The 21,331-nt window shown below is 41.3% G+C and overlaps 1 protein-coding gene across 9 annotated transcripts; it reads left to right on the top strand.

Moving 5' to 3' along the window:
- The first annotated feature begins 1,856 nt into the window (after window positions 1-1,856).
- On the top strand, window positions 1,857-18,177 carry LOC106565400 (ADP-ribosylation factor GTPase-activating protein 1). 9 transcript variants are annotated; one of them, XM_014132472.2, is made up of 14 exons: window positions 1,857-2,139; window positions 2,465-2,535; window positions 2,779-2,888; window positions 3,184-3,355; window positions 3,521-3,621; window positions 3,714-3,800; window positions 9,497-9,611; window positions 9,816-9,872; window positions 9,964-9,996; window positions 13,119-13,148; window positions 13,787-13,843; window positions 14,270-14,329; window positions 14,774-14,841; window positions 14,954-18,177. In XM_014132472.2, the coding sequence occupies exons 2-14, from the start codon at window positions 2,476-2,478 to the stop codon at window positions 15,324-15,326; spliced, it is 1,323 nt and encodes a 440-aa protein (XP_013987947.1). In that variant the 5' UTR covers window positions 1,857-2,139; window positions 2,465-2,475; the 3' UTR covers window positions 15,327-18,177. The 9 variants fall into 9 exon arrangements, with proteins under 9 accessions (XP_013987947.1, XP_013987949.1, XP_013987950.1 ...); XM_014132474.2 differs by lacking the exon at window positions 13,119-13,148; XM_014132475.2 differs by lacking the exon at window positions 14,270-14,329 and having other exon boundaries at window positions 14,780-14,841.
- The last annotated feature ends 3,154 nt before the right edge of the window (window positions 18,178-21,331 follow it).

The raw sequence follows: 21,331 nt of genomic DNA, 5'->3' as shown, positions 1-21,331 counted from the left end.
CATGTAAAGTGTTAGTCCCATGTTTCATGAGCTGAAATAAAAGATCCCAGAATTGTTCCACACACACAAACCCCTTATTTCTTTCAAATATTGTGCACAAATTTGTTAACATCCCTGTTAGTGAGCATTTTATCCTTTGCCAAGACAATTCATTCACCTGACAGGTGTGGCATATCAAGAAGCTGATTAAACAGCATTATCATTACACAGGTGCACCTTGTGCTGGGGACAATAAAAGGCCACTCTAAAATGTGCAGTTTTGTCACACAACAATGCCACAGATGTCTCAACTTTTGAGGGAGCATGCAATTGGCATGCTGACTGCACGAATGTTCACCAGAGCTGTTGCCAGAGAATTGAATGTTAAAATCGTTGAAATTGTTGCATGTTGCGTCAATTTTTTTCTTCAGTATATATAAAAGGTTATTTTACTTGGTTCTTTAATTCAAGGCTACCCCAGGAGTGTGAGTGGGCTGAGGTTGCACTTTACTCGCCACTGATGACTCTCCAACCACTTTGTATAGTGGTTGGAGAGTCATCAGAGTCACACAGGGTCATTCCATACTTTGAATCAGGTAGCATTCGTGTTAAAAAAGGTGACCCATTTTTCCGTGTCCAAGGGCATTGAAATATTTGATATTGACTTATACACTTTGTTCTGTTGGAATTTAGAATTCCCAAATCACTGTCTGTTTTTTTGTCTCGTGGGGAGGGGTTGGCATGTAGAAATAGGTCTACAGGCCTGTTGCTTTTTAGATCCAAATGGCTCATACGCCTCATATTTAGTTGCCTAGATTTCTCCACGACTATGAAAGCTTATTTTGAAGTGTTGCGTCATTTCCAATTGTTGAAGCAAAATAAAATATAGGATTCGCACCCCTGTAGATTATTAGATATGGGTATTATTCTGATGATGTAAGCCTATGTCTCTGATAAAGCTGTGGCTTTCCTTGATCTAACTTCATAAAAATGATTAGGCTTAGTTAGCTATTTCATTTGGGATGAAATGTAGGCTACATTGAATGTTAATTTGAAATGAGCAAGCAGTATTGAAACGAATAAATACAATAAAAAAACTACTTATGCATAATTAGCCTAAACTTGTTATCAATAGAGATCGCCAACTTGTAGTCCTAAAAACCGCAAATGATTTCTCTGGTTCGTTCAGCCATTCCTATGGGGCAAATGAATGGGGAGAAAAATATGGTTTGGGGATAATAGCTGAAAATAAGGTCTGAGGTTAACACAGGCTTAGTAGATCTTATACGTTTTGTTCTATGAGATAATATCAGTCAGTTAACATGACCTTTATGAATTAAGAAGCCTTTTATGTGCTTTAAAAAAAGTACATACATGCTTCAAAATTCACAAAAAGTTACGTTAGCTAATGAATATTATCTAAACGTATGATATCTCCTAAGCCTATGTTCACCACAGACCTTATTTTCGGAGTTTATCCCAAAACTCTCCAGAAACGACATTGATTTTCCCATAGGCTTTGTCCAGTAAACCATGGCTGAGAGCCTACAAAAATATGCCATTACTATTGCAGAGATGAAAGCCTCATGATGCTAACATTTTGGCTGTATAAGTGACATTTATCTTCAATAGACTAATATTGTAGCTAGCTATGTATGCATCCTGCATTTTAATTGGTACAATTACTCAGGCAATTGGAATAATGCTCCACATAACAGTGTTTGACTGTCGGTGTCACAGAACTAACCACTGGGCAGCGTAGCCTAGTGGTTAGAGCGTTGGACTAGTAACCCGAAAGATTGTAAGATCGAAACCCCAAGCTGACAAGGCATAAAGTCTGTCGTTCTGCCCCTGAACAATGCAGTTAACCCACTGTTCATAGGCCGTCATTGAAAATAAGAATTTCTTCTTAACTGATTTGCCTAGTTAAAAAAAGGTACGATTTAAAAATATACCCATAATGCATTGCAATGCCAACGTAGGCAAATCTGCCACTGGCTAGTTGTCAACATGGCCACCGGTGTTTGCCATCCGCTAGCATAGCTCTTCTCAATGGATGTCATTTAACTCCACGTATTTAGCAAAAAGCCATATCGAACTAGCTAAGCAAGAGAGACGCTTTAAACACCGCTTTCTTTAGTTTCTACAATACCCAGCCTGGTAAGAGACTACGAGCTAGCAGTAGCATAGTAATAGTTAACATCAGTTAGCTACAGTAACTAGATCTCTTCAGATATACTATCCTACATAGTATAGACTATTGAATGACATTCAGCTTTCTAGTTGCAGTCAGTTCGTATTTTCATTGTTTTTGAATATTGTTTATTTAACAAGGTATGGCTTTCAAAGTCTGTCAAAGGCGTCCTACCGCTTGGTAGTTAGCTAAGCTATACACGTTATTGCTTTGATGCCGGCTTGGTTGGTGATAACAGAGGAAGCTAGGACGTGATTTATGTGTAAGATTGCTAATAATTACTATCTTCAGTGTCAGTCAAAATGGCAAGCCCAAGGACCAGAAGAGTTTTGAAGGAAGTGAGAACCCAGGAGGAAAACAACGTGAGTAGCTAGTTAACGTTAACTTGCTGTTTGACCAGTAACGTTGTAGCTGGCTTAGTCACGACTTGATTGCCCAAAGGGCCAAGGCTGAACTAGCTAAGGTTTAATATGGACACTGACGTTAGGACCTTGAGGGTAAACAATCTCTGTTGAGATATTCAATGTGACAGTGTCCAGTGTCCACATCCATGTTTTCAATATCGACATCAAATAGTGAGCCAACATTTTCCCCTCTTTTCTCAGCTTTGCTTTGAGTGTGGGGGCTTCAATCCTCAGTGGGTGAGTGTGACCTATGGGATCTGGATTTGTCTGGAATGTTCTGGCAAACACAGAGGCTTGGGAGTACACCTTAGGTGAGTAACTTACAAGTTCCAAAAGGCCGATTATTCTGATTGTGTTGGTATTTATGCTCGTCTGCATGAATGTCAAACCTCTACTGTTGAATCTCTTATCCTGAATAAGTCACTGTTCAAGCCTTCAGCCATGCCCTTCTAAAATGATGATTACCAGTTCTATTCTTTAACCCACCTAGTCATCCAAATGTCTTCTTATATAAGGTCCCATGCCTAGTTAAATAAAAATAAAGTAACATTTCCTGTCAAGTCAGTTTGGAAGTATTTAACCCCTAATGTGATCTCTGTACTGTAGCTTTGTGCGCTCTGTTACCATGGACAAGTGGAAGGACATTGAGCTGGAGAAGATGAAGGCGGGAGGGAACGGAAAGTTTCGTATGTTTCTGGAACTCCAAGATGATTATGATGCCACCTGGACCATGCAGGACAAATATAACAGCAGACCTGCTGCACTTTTCAGAGACAAGGTAAGGAAGCCTCCCTTTTGAGTCATTATTTTAATGGTCATGTACATAATAAAGTTGCTGGGGACACTCCAAATCATCATTTCTGAATTTCCAATGCTAATATCAAACAGTACATCTGTAATGGTCTCACTCACTGAAATGCATGCCTCTTTATTCTATTGACAGGTTGCAACCATTGCAGAAGGGAAAGAGTGGTCTATTGAAACTTCCTCTGCCAAGGACTGGACTCCGTCTCAGGCTAAGACCGGACTTTCGTCGTCTCATCGGTAAGGGAGAAAAGAGTGTTATTTCATATATTTCATATATATTTCATATATTTCATATCCCATAATAATCTGTGATTGGTTTTCCAATGTAGCTCAGGGGGCCCTGGCCAGAACTCGGGAAACCCTTCAGACAAGGTGTTTGAGGACTGGTTGAGTGACGATGTGAACTCTTATCAGAGGTGAGACCATTGTATCCATGACTTGCTTGTCTCTGAGGCAGATGTACAGCTCCCCTCCCCCTCTCAAAACAGCCTGAATTTTTCAGGCACGGACTTTACAAGGTGTTGAAAGCGTTCCACCGGGATGCTGGCTCATGTTGACTCCATTGCTTCCCACAGTTGTGTCAAGTTGGCTGGATGCCCTTTGGGTGGTGGACCATTCTTGATACACACGGGAAACTGTTGAGCGTGAAAAACCAGGCATCTTTGCAGTTCTTGACACAAACTGGTGCGCCTGGCACCTACTACCATACCCCATTCAAAGGCACTTAAATCTTTTGTTGCCCATTCACCCTCTGAATGGCACACATACAGTCTGTCTCAATTGTCTCAAGGCTTGAAAGTCCTTCTTTACCTCACTCCTCCCTTTCATTTACACTGATTGAAGTGGATTTAACAAGTGACATCAATAAGGGATCATAGGGGTCAGTCTGTCATGGAAAGAGCAGGTGTCCTTAATGTTTTGTGTGTATACAGTGCATTTGGAAAGTATTCAGACCCTTTGACTTTTTCCACATTTTGTTACGTTACAGACTTATTCTAAAATTGATTAAATAAAAAATGTTCATCAATCTACACACAATATAATTTTTTGAATTTTTTGCTTATTTACCTGAGTGTTCAAACCCTTTGCTATAAGACCCGGAATTGAGCTTAGGTTCATCCTGTTTCCATTGATCATCCTTGAGATGTTTCTACAACTTCATTGGAGTCCACCTGTGGTAAATTCAATTGATTGGACACAATCCTGTCCCCTGGGGAAGGGATGCCTGGTTATTCTTTAAGTGCTTTCCTCACCATTTTAATAAGCATGCCCCATTCAAGAATCTAGAACCAGGAACAGATATAGCCCTTGGTTCACTCCAGACCTGACTGCCCTTGACCAGCACAAAAACATCTTGTGGCGTTCTGCATTAGCATGGAATAGCCCCCTCGATATGCAACTTTTCAGGGAAGTTAGGAACCAATATACACAGGCAGTTAGGAAAGCAAAGGCTAGCTTTTTCAAACAGAAATTTGCATCCTGTAGCACAAACTCAAAAAAGTTCTGGGACAATGTAAAGTCTATGGAGAATAAGAGCACCTCCTCCCACTGCACTGAGGCTAGGAAACACTGTCACCACTGATAAACCCACGATAATTGAGAATTTCATTAAGCATTTTTCTACGGCTGGCCATGCTTTCCACCTGGCTACTCTTACCCCGGTCAACAGCCCTGCACCCCCCACAGCAACTTCCCAAGCCTCCCCCATTTCTCCTTCACCCAAATCCAGATAGCTGATGTTCGGAAAGAGCTGCAAAATCTGGACCCCTACAAATCAGCTGGGCTAGACAATCTCGACCCTCTCTTTCTAAAATTATCCGCCGCAATTGTTGCAACCCCTATTTCTAGCCTGTTCAACCTCTTTCGTATCGTCTGAGATCCCCAAAGATTGGAAGCTGCCGTGGTCACCCCCCTCTTCAGAGGGGGAGACACCCTAGACTCAAACTGTTACAGACCTATATCTATCCTACCCTGCCTTTCTAAGGTCTTCGAAAGCCAAGTTAACAAACAGATCACCGACCATTTCAAATCCCGCCGTACCTTCTCCGCTATGCAATCTGGTTTCCGAGCTGGTCATGGGTGTACCTCAGCCACGCTCAAGGTCCTAAACGACATTATAACCGCCATCGATAAAAGACAATGCTGTGCAGCTGTATTCATCGACCTGGCCAAGGCTTTCGACTCTGTCCATCACCATATTCTTATCGGCAGACTCAACAGCCTTGGTTTCTCAAATGACTGCCTCGCCTGGTTCACCAACTACTTCTCAGACAGAGTTCAGTGTGTCAAACCGGAGGGTCTGTTGTCCGGACCTCTGGCAGTCTCTATGGGGGTGCCACAGGGTTCAATTCTCGGGCAGACTCTATTCTCCATACATCAATGATGTCGCTCTTGCTGCTGCTGATTCTCTGATCCACCTCTACGCAGACGACACCATTTTGTATACTTCTGGCCCTTCTTTGGACACTGTGTTAACCTCCAGACGAGCTTCAGTGCCATACAACACTCCTTCCGTGGCCTCCAACTGCTTTTAAATGCAAGTAAAAGTAAATGCATGCTCTTCAACCGATCGCTGCCTGCACCTGCCCGCCCGTCTAGCATCACTACTCTGGACGGTTCTGACTTAGAATATGTGGACAACTACAAGTACCTAGGTGTCTGCTATGACGGTAAACTCTCCTTCCAGACTCACATTAAGCATCTCCAATCCAAAATAAAATCTAGAATCGGCATCCAATTTCGCAACTAAGCAGCCTTCACTCATGCTGCCAAACATACCCTCGTAAAACTGACTATCCTACTGATCCTTGACTTCGGCGATGTCATTTACAAAATAGCCTCTAACACTCTACTCAGCAAATTGGATGCAGTCCATCACAGTGCCATCCGTTTTGTCACCCCATATACTACCCACCACTGCGACCTGTATGCTCTCGTTGGCTGGCCCTCACTTCATCTTCATCGCCAAACCCACTGGCTCCAGGTCATCTATAAGTCTTTGCTAGGTCAAGCACCGCCTTATCTCAGCTCACTGGTCACCATAGCAGCACTCACCCGTAGCACACGCTCCAGCAGGTATATTTCACTGGTCACCCCTAAAGCCAATTCCTCCTTTGGCCGCCTTTCCTTCCAGTTCTATGCTGCCAATGACTGGAACGAACTTCAAAAATAACTGAAGCTGGAGACTCATATCTCCCTCACTAACTTTAAGCATCAGCTGTCAGAGCGGCTTACAGATCATTGCACCTGTACATAGCCCATCTGTAAATAGCCCATCCAACTACCTCATCCCCATATTGTTATTATTATTTTTTTGCTCCTTTGCACCCCAGTATCTCTACTTACACATTCATCTTCTGCACATCTATCACTCCAGTGTTTAATTGCTAAATTGTAATTATTTCACCACTATGGCCTATTTATTGCCTTACCTCCCGAATCATACTTCATTTGCACACACTGCTTATAGACTTTTCTATTGTGTTATTGACTGTTCGTTTGTTTATTCCTTGTGTAACTCTGTTTGTGTCGCACTGCTTTGCTTTATCTTGGCCAGGTCGCAGTTGTAAATGATAATTTGTTCTCAACTAGCCTACCTGGTTAAATAAAGGTAAAATGTAAAAAAAATGGAAAGGCGTACACCTGTCTATACAAGGTCCCATAGTTGACAGTGCATGTCAGAGTAAATGCAATGAGGTCGAAGGAATTGTCCCTAGAGCTCCTAGACAGGATTGTGTCGAGGCGACCAAGAACTCGATGGTCACTCCGACAGAGCTCCAGAGTTCCTCTGTGGAGATGGGAGAACCTTCCAGAACGACAACCATCTCTGCACCACTCTACCAATCAGGCCTTTGTGGTAGAGTGTGCCAGACAGAAGCCACTCCTCAGTAAAAGGCACATGACAGCCGCTTGGAATTTGCTTAAATGAACCTAAAGGGCTCTCGGGTCTGAGGAAATCAAGATTGAACTCTTTGGCCTGAATGCCAAGCGTCTCGTCTGGAGGAAACCAGGCACCGCTCATCACCTGGACAATTCCATCCCTACGGTGAAGCATGATGGTGGCAGCATCATCCTGTGGGGATGTTTTTCAGCAGCAGGGACTGGGAGACTAGTCAGGATCAAGGGAAAGATGAACAGAGCAAAGTACAGAGAGATCCTTGATGAAAACATGCTCTGGAGTGCTCAGGACTGGGGCGAAGTTCACCTTCCAACAGGACAACGACCCTAAGCACACAGCCAAGACAACACAGGAGTGGCTTCTGGACAAGTCTCTGAATGTTCTTGAGTGGCCCAGCCAGAGCCCAGACTTGAACCCGATCGAACATCTCTGGAGAGACTTGAAAATAGCTGTGCAGCGACACTCCCCATCCAGCCTGATAGAGATTGAGAGGATCTGCAGAGAAGAATGGGAGAAACTCGATAAATACATTTTTATTTCTTTCTTTCTTTCTTTATTTCATCTTTATTTAACCAGGTAAGCTAGTTGAGAACAAGTTCTCATTTACAACTGCGACCTGGCCAAGATAAAGCAAAGCAGTGCGACACAAACAACAACACAGAGTTACACATGGAATAAACAAGCGTACAGTCAATAACACAATAGAAAAAAATAGTCTATATACAGTGTGTGCAAATGGCGTGAGGAGGTAAGGCAATAAATAGGCCATAGTAGCGAAGTAATTACAATTTAGCAAATTAGCACTGGCGTGATAGATGAGCAGATTGTGATGTGCAAATAGAAATACTGGTGTGCAAAGAGCAGAAAAGTAAATAAAAACAATATGGGGATGAGGTAGGTAGATTGGGTGGGCTATTTACAGATGGGCTGTGTACAGCTGCAGCGATCGGTTAGCTGCTCAGATAGCTGATGTTTTAAAGTTAGTGAGGGAAATATAAGCCTCCAGCTTCAGTGATTTTTTTTTTTACAATTTGTTCCAGTCATTGGCAGCAGAGAACTGGAAAAAAAGGCGGCCAAAGGAGGTGTTAGCTTTGGGGATGACCAGTGAGATATACCTGCTGGAGCGCATGCTACGGGTGGGTGTTGTTATCGTGAGCTGAGATAAGGCAGAGCTTTACCTAGCATAGACTTATAGATGACCTGGAGCCAGTGGGTCTGGCGACGAGTATGAAGCGAGGGCCAGCCGACTAAAGCATACAGGTCACAGTGGTGGGTGGTATAAGGGGCTCTGGTGACAAAACGGATGGCACTGTGATAGACTGCATCCAGTTTTCTGAGTAGAGTATTGGAAGATATTTTGTAAATGACATAGTCGAGGATTGGTAGGATAGTCAGTTTTACGAGGGTATGTTTGGCGGCGTCAGTGAAGGAGGCTTTGTTGCGAAATAGGAAGCCGATTCTAGATTTAATTTTGGATTGGAGATGTTTAATATGAGTCTGGAGGGAGAGTTTACAGTGCCAAGCTTGTATTGTCATACCCAAGAAGACTCGAGGCTGTAATTGCTGCCAAAGGTGCTTCAACAAAGTACTTAGTAAAGGGTCTGAATACTTGTGTAAATGTCATATTTCAGGTTTTTATTTGTAATAATTTTTCCAAACACTTTAAAAACCTGTTTTTGCTTTGTCATTATGGGGTATTGTGTGTAGGTTGGTGAGGGGGGGAAACTATGTAATCCATTTTAGAGTAACAAAATGTGGAAAAAGTCAAGGATTCTGAATTGTTTCCGAATGCACTGTTAACATATTGTACCCATAAAGCACAGTCTACATCCAAAAGTAAGATGCCACAGAGCACATTTTACTATTGTTTAAAGATAACTTGAATCTGCTTTTCTCTTTATATATATTCTTAACCATAATTTTAACTAACAACTTTCAAGACTTTATCTGTAAATGCTCAACCAAAATATAGCACAGGGTCTTAATCCAAAAGTAAGATACCACAAAGTACACATTTGTACTTTTGCTTTAAGATCAATTTCATCCATATTTGTCTTTTTTTTTCTTTCCCGCTGGGACCACCCATATGCGTACGCGTGATTGTAAGTCACGTTACATAAAAGCATTTCCTAAATGTAATTTATTATATATTATGTTTTTGCTCACCTTTTATGAAGACTTATAATTTATGCAAACATACCATTTCCCCTGTAGTGGTGGCGGTTATAGTGGGAATCAGGAGAACCGCTATGTTGGCTTTGGGAATACACCGACCCCAGAGAAGAAGGAGGATGATGTCCTGAACAACGCTCTATCTTCCATTTACTCGGTACGGCAGTAATATGGCACAGCATCTGGGAATCTGCATAGCCCTGAAGTAAAGGGGGGTTCCCAAATGGCACCCTATTCCCTATATTTGGGACATAGACTTGGAGTTTAAGGTATCTGTCATGGTGACTCGTGTGTCTATTTGGGACGCGGAGTTTAAGATATCTGCTGTGGTGAATCATGTGTGACATGTTTTGTTTGATAGGGCTGGAGCAATTTCACAATCGGAGCAAGCAAAATTGCAGCAGTCGCCAAAGATAATGTAAGTATCTCCAAGGAAAGCTGTTATCCTGTCACAGAACTTAATTTCACTGTTTATTAATAACTTTTTTCCCATCTTTTCACTGGAACAGACTGCAAAACTTGCAACCTCAGCAACTCTAAAGGTATGACTTTCTTTTATTAAACAGTTAATTAGTACCCTATTGATTAGCACCATCAAGTTTTTTAAACCTTTAGTTACTATTAAGATATCGTTAAGATTTGTTTTACTAGCATCATTTTGCAACTTACTGTACTGCTCTAAAAACGTGTATTTAGATTAGACTATTTATATGAATGTGTAGATACAAACTCTTAAGGTCTGAGTTGCCATTTAACAAAGTTGATAAAGATGTGATTGTGTGAATCCCTTTTTGATGAAAAAGCAAACCATTATTATGCTCATGCTCGCATGACACAAGTAATAAATAGGTTTCAAAGTTTATTCGCCACATGCACAGGATACAATAGGTGTAAAGCAGTACAGTGAAATTCTTACCTTCAGAGCTCTTTCCAGCAATGCAGTGATAATAATAATAACTACGATGAGAGTTAAAAAAAACACGAGAACGCAAGAGTATGTTTAGGTCAGTGCCAGTACCTTTATTCAATGTGCAGGTTTACTGGAGTGGTTGAGGTGGGTTTATGCATAAATAAATAAACTATTTCTTGACCTGCATTGTTGATTTTAAGGGCTTGTAAGTAAGCATTTCACAGTAAGGTCTACACCTGTTGTTTTCGGGGCATGTGACAAATAAAATGTAATTTGATTTAGTATGATGCACAGTACCAGCCAAAAGTTTGGACACGTGCTCATTCAAAGGTTTTTCTTTTATTCTTACTATTTTCAAATTTGTAGAGTTATAGTGAAGACATCAAAACTATGAAATAACACATGGAATCATGTAGTAACCCAAAATGTTAAACAAATGAAAATATATTTTAGATTCTTCAAAGTAGCCACCCTTTGCCTTGATGACAGCTTTGCACACTCTTGGCATTCTCTCAACCAGCTTCACCTGGAATGCTTTTCCAACAGTCTTGAAGGAGTTCAGCACTTTTTGGCTGCTTTTCCTTCACTCTGCAGTCCAACTCATCCAAAACCATCTCAATTGGATTGAGGTCGGGTGATTGTGGAGGCCAGGTCATCTGATGCAGAACTCCATCACTCTCCTTTTTGGTCAAATAGGCCTTACACAGCCTGGACGAGTGTTGGGTCATTGTCCTGTTGAAAAACAAATGATAGTCCCACATTGGCACAAACCAGATGGAATGGGTATCGCTGCAGAATGTTGTGGTCGCCATGCTGGTTAAGTGTTCCTTGAATTCTAAATAAATCACTGACAGTGTCACCAGCAAAGCACCATCACACCACCACCTCCATGCTTCACGGTGGGAACCACACATGCGCAGATCATCCGTTCACCTATGCTGCGTCTCACAAAGACATGGCGGTTGGGAGCAAAAATGTCACATTTGGACTCAACAGATTTCCACTGGTCTAATGTCCATTGCTCATGTTTCTTGGCCCAAGCAAGTCTCTTCTTCTTATTGGTGTTCTTTAGTAGTGGTTTCTTTGCAGCAATTCGGCCATGAAGGCCTGATTCACGCTGTCTCTGAACAGTTGATGTTGAGATGAGTCTGTTACTTGAACTCTGAAGCATTTATTTGGGCTGTAATTTCTGAGGCTGGTAACTCTAATAAACGTATCCTCTGTGGCAGAGGTAACTCTGGGTTTTTCTTTCCTGTGGCGATCCTCATGAGAGTCAGTTTCATCATAGCGCTTGATGGTTTTTGCGACTGCACGTTTTTGCGACTGAAATTTTCCGCATTGACTGACCTTGATGTCTTAAAGTTATGATGGACTGTCGTTTCTCTTTGCTTATTAAAGCTGTTCTTTCCTGCATTCCAGGTGAATACCTCATGAAGCTGGTTGAGAGAATGCAAAGAGTATGCAAAGCTGTCATCAAGGCAAAGGGTGGCTAGTTTTGAAGAATCTGAAATATAAAATATATTTTGATTTTAATACTTTTTTGGGGGGGTTACTACATGATTCCATATGTGCTATTTCATAGTTTTGATGTCTTCACTATTATTCTACAATGTAGAAAATGGTACACATAAAGAACCCTGGAATGAGTAGGTGTGTCAACTTTTGACTGGTACTGTATATGTAAACAGGGCTGAAAAGTGACTGGTAGCAGAAATATATACACACTGAGTTTACAAAACATTAGGTACACCTTCCTAATATTGAGTTGGACTTCGAAAGCGTTCCACAGGTATGCTGGCCCATACTGACTTCAATGCTTCCCACAGTTGTGTCAAGTTGCCTGGATGTCCTTTGGGTGGTGGACCATTCTTGATACACACGGGAAACGGTTGAGCGTGAAAAACACAGCTGCGTTGCAGTTCTTGTCACAAACCGTTGCGCCTGGCACCAACTGCCATACCCCGTTCAAAGGCACTTATTAAAGGCCCTCTGAATGGCACACATACACAATCTATGTCTCAAGGCTCTGTAACCTGTTTCCTCCCCTTCATCTAGCTACACTGATTTGAAGTGGATTTAACAAGTGACATCAAATAAGGGATCATAGCTTTCACCTGGTCAGTCTGTAATTGAAGGAGCAATTTGTATACTCAGTATAAATACTTATGGTAATATACTAATGGTAAAATATACTGTACATGTAAACAAGAGTAATAGTGACCAGTAGCAGGACAAATATGTAAATCGCGATCAATAATCAATGGACGGCAGCGTAATGGAGTAATAAATCTAATCCAGTAATAATTTTAGCAGTTGTCTGAGTGGGTAGAGACCCGTGGATGGGCATATAGTCAGTGTGGATAGTCATGATGATCTGCTAAAGATATATAGTTCTAGCCCCCACTCTCAGGAAATACCAAGCTAGGGTCATTTTTTTGAGTAAGACATTTTAATGTATTGGTTAAGAGGTTCAACCTCCTAATTCCATATGATGTACCCACAGAAAAATAGTTATTCCAGATATAACTTAATTCTATGGATGCACCACTGTATGTGATTCTCTCTGCAGCAGAAACAGCAGTGCAAATGTTTAGCCTTTAGAGCTCATGGAACATAGATTTTCTTCCACAGGTTTCCCTTTTTATTTTTGCTCATAAATGAACTGGACATAAATAACTGACCTTATTCTGTGAACATTACTGTAGTTTGAACTGTTTGTCGCTTCTTTAACATCCTTGCTTTCTCTGGACGTAGTTTAGGGGCTATAAGCCGCCCCCAGAGCCGGTAAAATCAATAACAAATGCATGCTCTTTGTCCATATACCTGCATCTCCCATTTTACTCATTGTTTTCATGAATGTATTCATTCCCACCCTAAGCTTGTCGGCTGGTCATCGGTGTCCTATTTGAAAATGACCAGACCCACCACTGCAAAATGGTGGATAAGTACAGTTAGCCTAACCAGTAGTGTTACTTTGAGCTTTTCTTGGCTGCAGACAGAAAAACATCTATTTTGAAGTTGATGGATAATCTTAATGTCAAGGGTTGTAGTAGTTTTTAAAATGATTAATTAATATGAAGTTCTTGGTCACTTTCACTTTAGTGGCTCATTAAGACAATGGTTGAGAAACCATTCAAGGAGTGTGAACATTCCTGGCATAATAATAAACGTATTTTGTACTCACCAACCATAGGGTTATTTATCCCTGCATGACCGTTCCATTGCTCAGTTCCCTTTGAGGGTCAGCCGTCTGTTCGCTGTGCTGACTGTGCTTGTTTAATGTCCTAGTGAATGGAATGATAGTTCCCTCGCCTGCCTCAGCTGCCTGCTACTCCGAAATTCAGTCAGTGTCTTGTGTCTTGTCGTGAATGTCGAACTGTTCTGTTTAATTCACACATCTTCTCCCTGTCACTCCCAACTAGGCCACAGAGTTAGGACAGACATTAAATGAGAATGTTATCAAACCTACCCACGAAAAGGTAACACTGTTTAAAGTTAGTTAATAGGCTAATATGCTTCATAAAACCATCTTTACATTTGAATTGCATTGTCTCCTTTGGAATGTGTCTGCTCTAGTGACTGACTATAATGTGCATGTGTAATAGCTAATTGCTTGATGTAGAAAAATTCCACATAGATTTGAAAACACACATTTTAAGAAACTATCTTGACTGAGACTTACAGAAATCACCTACTGTCTCATAAGTAGGCTAATCACCACATTTATTGTCCTCTCAGTAAAAAATATCTAAGACTAATCACTTTGCGCACAATAAAATGTGCAACTGTTCACAATCAGAAATACTGCCTGAGCTAGCCTGTGTGGTGATGTCCTGATTTACACACCCACCTCTTGATGCTGTAAGTTGTCTCCATTTCCATTAACGGTGATTTGGCTTGTCCAGGTAAAAGATGGAAAGTTGCTAGATGAAATGTCCGTTGGCATTGCTGGGCTGGCATCCAAGGTAGGAGAAGGCAGACCTCTGCCACACTGCAAACCTACAACCAGTCTCCCGAGCAAGGGTCGTGGGAAGCTATGCATTCATTAGGAATTAGCCTAAGTTTAGCAAGGCAAAATACGTTGGTGCTGTCATCGCACTGCTTACTCTGAAAAGGAGACTGGTTTGGGTGTGTTGATGTACATTTTGAAGATATTCATGCAATTTTTATCTCCCTTTTCTCTTGCTGCTATTGTTATTCTGGTGGTGAGTACTGTGTAGATTGAATTGTACTTATATTAACTTGTACAACCTTATACAACCTTTACTTTGGTCAATGAACTATTGTGAATCTGATAAACATGATTGTAAACTTGTTTTGGTGAGTGTTGTAGACTTTTTTTTTTAATCAACATTTCATGTCTATTGATGTTTTCTCAATTTTGTTTGACATGTGTTCCCTCTTCTCAGGTTCAGGATGCTGGTGCAAAAGGCTGGAAAGATATGACTGACTTCTTTGCTGGAAAGCCAGAGGACGGGTAAATCCAAATTATTAAATGAATCTGGAATTTGGCATAGTGATGTGTCAGTTGAGGGTCTTTATTTCTGAGATGACCGTCTACCCTCTTTGTGACGAACCCTCTCCCACAGGTCAGAAGGAGAGAGCTACCAGAACATGGACGCCACTGAAGGTTACCAGTTCAACTCCTCAGGCCCAGAACTAGGCCAGGCCCCTGCGCAGGACTTCTGGACGTCCTTTGGCAGCACCAGCTCCTCCAAGCCCAAGAAGTCCCCAAGCAGCGACAGTTGGACCAATGTCGACAACTCTGCCGCCGAGAAGAAGAGCTCCGACAACTGGGGCTCGAAGGCGGCATCCAACAACAAACACAGCACTGGAGACAGCTGGGAGGCCTGGGACAACAACTGGGACAACGCTGCTGGCGGAGAGGCCAAGGGCAAGAAAAGCCCCACAGCCGCCCCCGCCAAACCTGCTGAGGAAACCTGGGACAATGCAGACTGGTAGAGGCCTCACTCACAATCCTCCCCAGCTCTATTTCACCCTTTTCCTCTACCTTCACCGCCTTCTCTCTTTCCTTCCTTCTCACAGGCACTTTTAAAGTTGCACAGTTCTGTCTCTAACCTGGGTTGAGTTCAATGCCAGTTCAGTATGTATTTATCACTCAATAAGAACTAATTGAAATGGAATTGAGCTCAACGCACACTGAGTATTCCTGAATATTTACACATTTTAAAGGAAGGTTGCAGTCTATTTAATTTTGCTGGATGTGTATACATTTCTTTAATTCATTACAGGAGTTCAATCTAAATGTAAGCAGAGTCATAATCATCTTATGTCACATTTAAAGTTGTCTCCATATTAGAAGGCAAGGTGCCATCTTGGTTTTATGAGTCTATAGTCTGACATTTTAATACATCATCCTCAACTAAAGATGGCAGCAGTCACCTACTCAACCAGAGTTTTTAGAGTGAGAGGAGCCCGCTCTGTCAGTGGTTATCCCTTGAGAAACGGGGATTTCAACTTTCTGAGTTTCCACACTCAATTTATGCATAATGAAATTGACAAGGAGCTGAAATCCAGTTTAGTGTGCTGTCGTGTAAAGCCAGCATCCCTTGCACCCCAACAGTGCGGTCTGTGTTGACTAAAACTTAAGGTCAAAATGTTCTGTTGTGTGTCAATTTACGACTGCAGCTAACCTTGGTATGATGATGCTTAACATTGTGCAATGGCGTTATATGTATAAAATGTAGCTGCTGGATTCATGTGATGCAAGTACAGTGTTTTACCAATATATTTTTTTCTTTCCATTCTCAGCCGTCTGCATTGAAACCTGAAGAGAAAGCTCTTATGAGTCGGTACGACTTGGTTATTTTGATGAGGAACAGGTGATACGTACATTTAGGTTTTAATACAACCTAGTCTAAAAAGCGGTTGACAGTGTAAAAGTACTATTCCACCACCCAATCAGTGGTTGTCGATCGCATGGCATTAATCTCAGCAGCTAACTGTAAATGATAAATGTGTTAATTGAATGTGGTAAGCTGTACAATTATTGTGTGTGTTGAGAACTGGACACTTTTGTTTTTGGAGTAGGGACTGTAACTCTGATTTATGGTTCATTGCATGTAATACTGCCGAACCTGTGGGACCACCACAGCAACCTTCTGTGACCTCAGCAACCTTCTGTGACCTCTGGGATCTAGTATATTGTAGTTGTCTATTGTCCTCAACACACACACCAACAAAAAAAAGCTTTCTCATTAAGCTTCATTAAGCTGATCTTTTCAGTCTCCATGTCTGTGTTAAGTGTTGCATCTAAGTTTTCATTACTTTTCATGTTAAAACAGACAATGGGCAAAGAACACGTCTCAGGCCAGTCATGTAAGAATCTTTGATACGAATTTCAGTTTGATACGGACGGTTACTTCTCAAGGAGTGAGGTTGAATACTGCCAATTTTGAAAGAGCTTTTCGCTGGACTTCTAAGATGAGTCCGATGTTTTACATTGACGTGCAAACTTCAGCCATGTAATCCCTTGCCCCTGTTGTTCGATTTGACATGTTTTTGTGTTTGTATGCAGGGGTTAAATGGGCATTTCTGTGTCCTCTGAATTGCTGGCTTTTCCATAGTCATTTTTCACAGATTAGCCTAGTTCCTACTGTTTACTATCTCCCCTTGTAATGTCTCCCGTTGGAACTCTCAATTTCACCCTTGGATCTATGTGAGAGAGTGTGGCGTTGCCTAGATAATTTTTTGCCTACTATTTCTTAATTGCACCAGATTGTTGGCATTTCCTTCCACTGGCTGTTTTTCTGGTGGAACCACAGCAATACGGGCTGATGTGGCGTGGCTTGCATTGTCTTGTGTGAACGAAAAGTGCTTCTGCTAAATGAGAAACAAAGACGTGTCTGAGTTGTTTTCTACACGCCAGGATAACTGTAATGACTAACTGCAACGCTTGTGTAGTAGTGCATGTTCTGCGGTATTGCGCTCTCCCCACCCTCTATTTTAATGTTGTGTTACAAGCCTTAAAGAGCTGTCCTCATAGTCTATCTATTGATAAACCGGTGTCAGTTTGGTTTTAAGTGTGTGTGTTTGGGTGTGTGTTTTCCGTTATTAGATGGACAGCATGTATGATACAATATGAACGTAAAACGAGGAGCTGCTGTTTACAGTTTGCCTCCATATTTCTGATGCTTTATGACTTTTCTTGTACAATATTAAGTTTTATGACTAATCACACAGCCTGGATGGTGAACCAGCCTGATGGTGAACGTAGCGATCGAGCTATCTCCACCAAACTAATATACACATTCTTACAGTCCCAATTTTCTTTATTTAAAAAAATATATTATTCATCAATGAATTCCAGTGTTTTAATCTAAAGGATGTTAAATGTTAGATATTATGTTTTATAGATATACAAGTCTCACAGTAGATCATTAGGTATAAATGTGTTATGTAACACTTGCAAATTAAAGAATCTTCTCTTATTTTTTTACCATTGATGGTAATTAAGACTTTTCAGCAGTGCGGTTTAGTGAAATATAGGCCTAACGCAGAAAAGTACAGTAAACCATGTGCTTTTATGTCCATTCATGTTTTGACTGCCACATTGGAGATTGCCACCCACAATCTTTGTAGATATCATTGTTCAGTCAACAAATACTATTTTTTGATATTATACAGAGTTGCCTAATGTAACTATGGTTTGGAAATAAAGGGTAATTCTTTTTTTTTTTTTTTTTAAACATAGTATTTCTAAGTACAGTGGGCGTTGGTGAGTTCTAACTTATCTAAACAAGCATTCAATATTGGTGATTGATTAAAGGGAATTTCCTCCAATGCTCTTGAATCTCATGTGAACCATAATTACTTTAGGCTTGTCCCTTATAGTACTGTAATATGTATAATGTGTAAAATTTCCGGTTATGGGTGTATGTACAGTGCCTTCAGTATGTATGTATTCATACCCCTTGACTTTTTCCACATTTTGTCTTACAGCCTGAATTGAAAATGGATGAAATAGCTTTTTCTCTCTCACCCATCTACACACAATACCCCATAATGACCAATTGAAAACATGTTTTTAGAATTTTTTTCAAATGTATTGAAAATGAAATTCAGAAACACACTACGTGACCAAAAGTATGTGGACACCTGCTCGTCAAACATCTCATTCCAAAATCATGGGCATTAATATGGAGTTGGTCCCCTGTTGCTGCTATAACATCCTCCACACTTCTGGGATGGCTTTCCACTAGATGTTGGAACATTGCTGTGGGGATTTACATCCATTCAGCCACAAGAGCATTAGTGAGGTTGGGCACTGATGTTGGTTGATTAGGCCTGGCTCGCAGTCAGCGTTCCAATTCATCCCAAAGGTGTTTGATGGGGTTGAGGTCAGGGCTCTGTGCAGGCCAGTCAAGTTCTTCCACACCAATCTCGACAAACCATTTCTGTATTGACCTCGCTTTGTGCACGAGGGCGTTGTAATGCTGAAACAGGAAAGGGCCTTCCAAAACTGTTGCCACGAAGTTGGAAGCACAGAATAGTCGAGAATGTCATTGTATACTGAAGCATTACGATCTCCCTTCCCTGGAACTAAGAGGCCTAGCCTGAACCATAAAAAAACAGCCCCAGACCATTATTCCTCCTCAAACAAACTATACAGTTGGCGCTATGCATTGGGGCAGATAGTGTTCTCCTGTCATCCGCCAAACCCAGATTCGTTCCTTGGACTACCAGATGGTAAAGCGTGATTCGTCACTGCTGAAAACGCCTTTCCACAGACGATTATTATGAGGTCCCATTCTGTGAGCTTGTGTGGCCTACCACTTCACGGCTGAGCCGTTTTTGCTCCTAGACGTTTCCACTTCACAATAACAGCACTTACAGTTGACCGGGGCAGCTCTAGCAGGGTATAAAATTTGATGAACTGACTTGTGGCATCCTATGACAATGCCACGTTGAAAGTCACTGAGCTGTTCAGTAAGGCCAATGTTTTGTCTATGGAGATTGCATGGCTGTGTTAAATTTTACACTTCAACAACCGGTGTGGCTAAAATAGCTGAATCCACTAATTTGAATGGGGTGTCCACATACTTTTTTGTATATATAGTACATGTAATTTCCATAAGTATTCACACCCCTGAGTCAATACTTTGTAAAAGCAACTTTGGCAGTGATTACATCTGTGAGTCTTTCTCGGTAATTCTATAATCTTTGCACACTTGGAGTGTTCAGAATTTGCTCATTATTCTTTTCAAAATTCTTCAAGCTCTGTCAATTTGGTTGTTGATCATTGATAGACAACCATTTTCAGGTATTGCCATACGTTTTCAAGTAGATTTAAGTCAAAACTGTAACTCGGCCATATTCAGTGTCTTCTTGTTAAGCAACTGTTTTGTGTTATTGTCCTGCTGAAAGGGGAATTAATCTCCCAGTGTCTGTTGGGAAGCAGACTGATCCAGGTTTTCCTCACCAAACCCTCACCACTTAACAATAACAAGCATACCCATAACATGATGCAGCCACCACTATGCTTGAAAATATGGAGAGGTACTCTGTTGTATTGGATTTGCCCCAAACACAACAAAAGTTCATTGCTTTTCCACATTTTTTGCTGTATTACTTTAGTGCCTTGTTGAAAACAGGATGCATGTTTTAGAATATTTTTATTCTGTACAAGCTTCCTTTTCACTCTGAATTAGGTTAATATTGTGGAGTAACTACGAAGTTGTTGATCCATCCTCAGTTTTCTCCCATCACAGCTCTAAACTCTTAACATATATTTTTTTATGTACTTTTTACCCCTTTTTCTCACCAATTTCGTGATATCCAATTGTTAGTCTTGTCCCATCGCTGGAACTCCCGTATGGACTCGGAAGAGGCGAAGGTCGAGAGCCATGCGTCCTCCAAAACACAACCCCGCCAAGCCGCACTGCTTCTTGACACACTGCTCGCCTTACCCAGATGCCAACCGCACCATTGTGTCGGAGGAAACACCGTACACCAGGCGACCGTGTCAGTGTGCATGCGCCCGGCCCACCACAGGAGTCACTACAGCACAATGGGACAAGGATATCCCGGCCGGCCAAACCCGATTGACGCTGGGCCAATTGTGTGCCGCCTCATGGGTGTTCCGGTCGCGGCCGGCTGTAACACAGCCTGTTATCGAACTCCGATCTGTAGTGACGCCGCTAGTACTGAAATGCAGTGCCTTAGACCGCTGTGTCACTTGGGAGGCCTCTGTAACTGTTTTAAAATCACCATTGGCCTCATGGGGAAATCCCTGAGTAGTTTCCTTCCTCTCTGGCAACTGAGTTAGGAAGTATGCCTGTGTCTTTGTAATGACTGGTTGTATAGATACACCATCCAAAGTGTAATTAATAACTTCACCATGCTCAAAGGGATATTCAATGTCTGCTTTTATTTATTTTTTACACACATCTACCAATAGCTGCCTTTTGCGAGGCAACCTCCCTGGTCTTTGTGGTTGAATTTGTTTGAAATTCAGTGCTTGACAGAGATGAGGTAGTCATGAAAAAATTATGTTAAACACTATTATTCCACACAGAGTGAGTCCATGCAACTTGTGTGACTTGTTAAGCACATTTTTACTCCTGAACTTATTTAGGCTTGCCATAACAAAGGGGTTGAATACTTATTGACTCAAGATACTTCAGCCTTTTAATTTGTAATTTAAAAAAAATCTAAAAACCTAATTCCACTTTGACATATGAGGTATTGTATCTAGGCCAGTGACACATCGCTATTGTATCCATTTTAAATCCAGGCTGTAAAACAACAATGTGGATAAAGTAAAGGGCTGTGAATACCTTCTGAAGGCACTGTATGTGCACTACCTGTTGTCTGAATTGAAAATAAAAACGTACATGTATGTAGTAAATGCTGTTTTTAGATTTTTTTCCGCCCTCTTTCCTTGGTAGATATCATATTTTTTGAATATGGTGTCATGAGATCAATTATACCATGTACATGTCACA

Source organism: Salmo salar, chromosome ssa12 (assembly GCF_905237065.1).
Source record: "Salmo salar chromosome ssa12, Ssal_v3.1, whole genome shotgun sequence".
Classification (NCBI taxonomy): domain Eukaryota; kingdom Metazoa; phylum Chordata; class Actinopteri; order Salmoniformes; family Salmonidae; genus Salmo; species Salmo salar.
Note: the sequence above shows the minus strand (reverse complement) of the source record. Positions and strands in the feature narration are given on the sequence as shown.

Excerpts from the sequence above, each read along its gene's own strand:
- LOC106565400 (XM_014132472.2), top strand. The coding sequence starts at position 2,476 with ATGGCAAGCCCAAGGACCAGAAGAGTTTTGAAGGAAGTGAGAACCCAG. Across the intron at positions 9,612-9,815 it reads CTCTATCTTCCATTTACTCG|GGCTGGAGCAATTTCACAAT; the intron begins GTACGGCAGTAA and ends TTTGTTTGATAG. Across the intron at positions 9,873-9,963 it reads CAGCAGTCGCCAAAGATAAT|ACTGCAAAACTTGCAACCTC; the intron begins GTAAGTATCTCC and ends TCACTGGAACAG.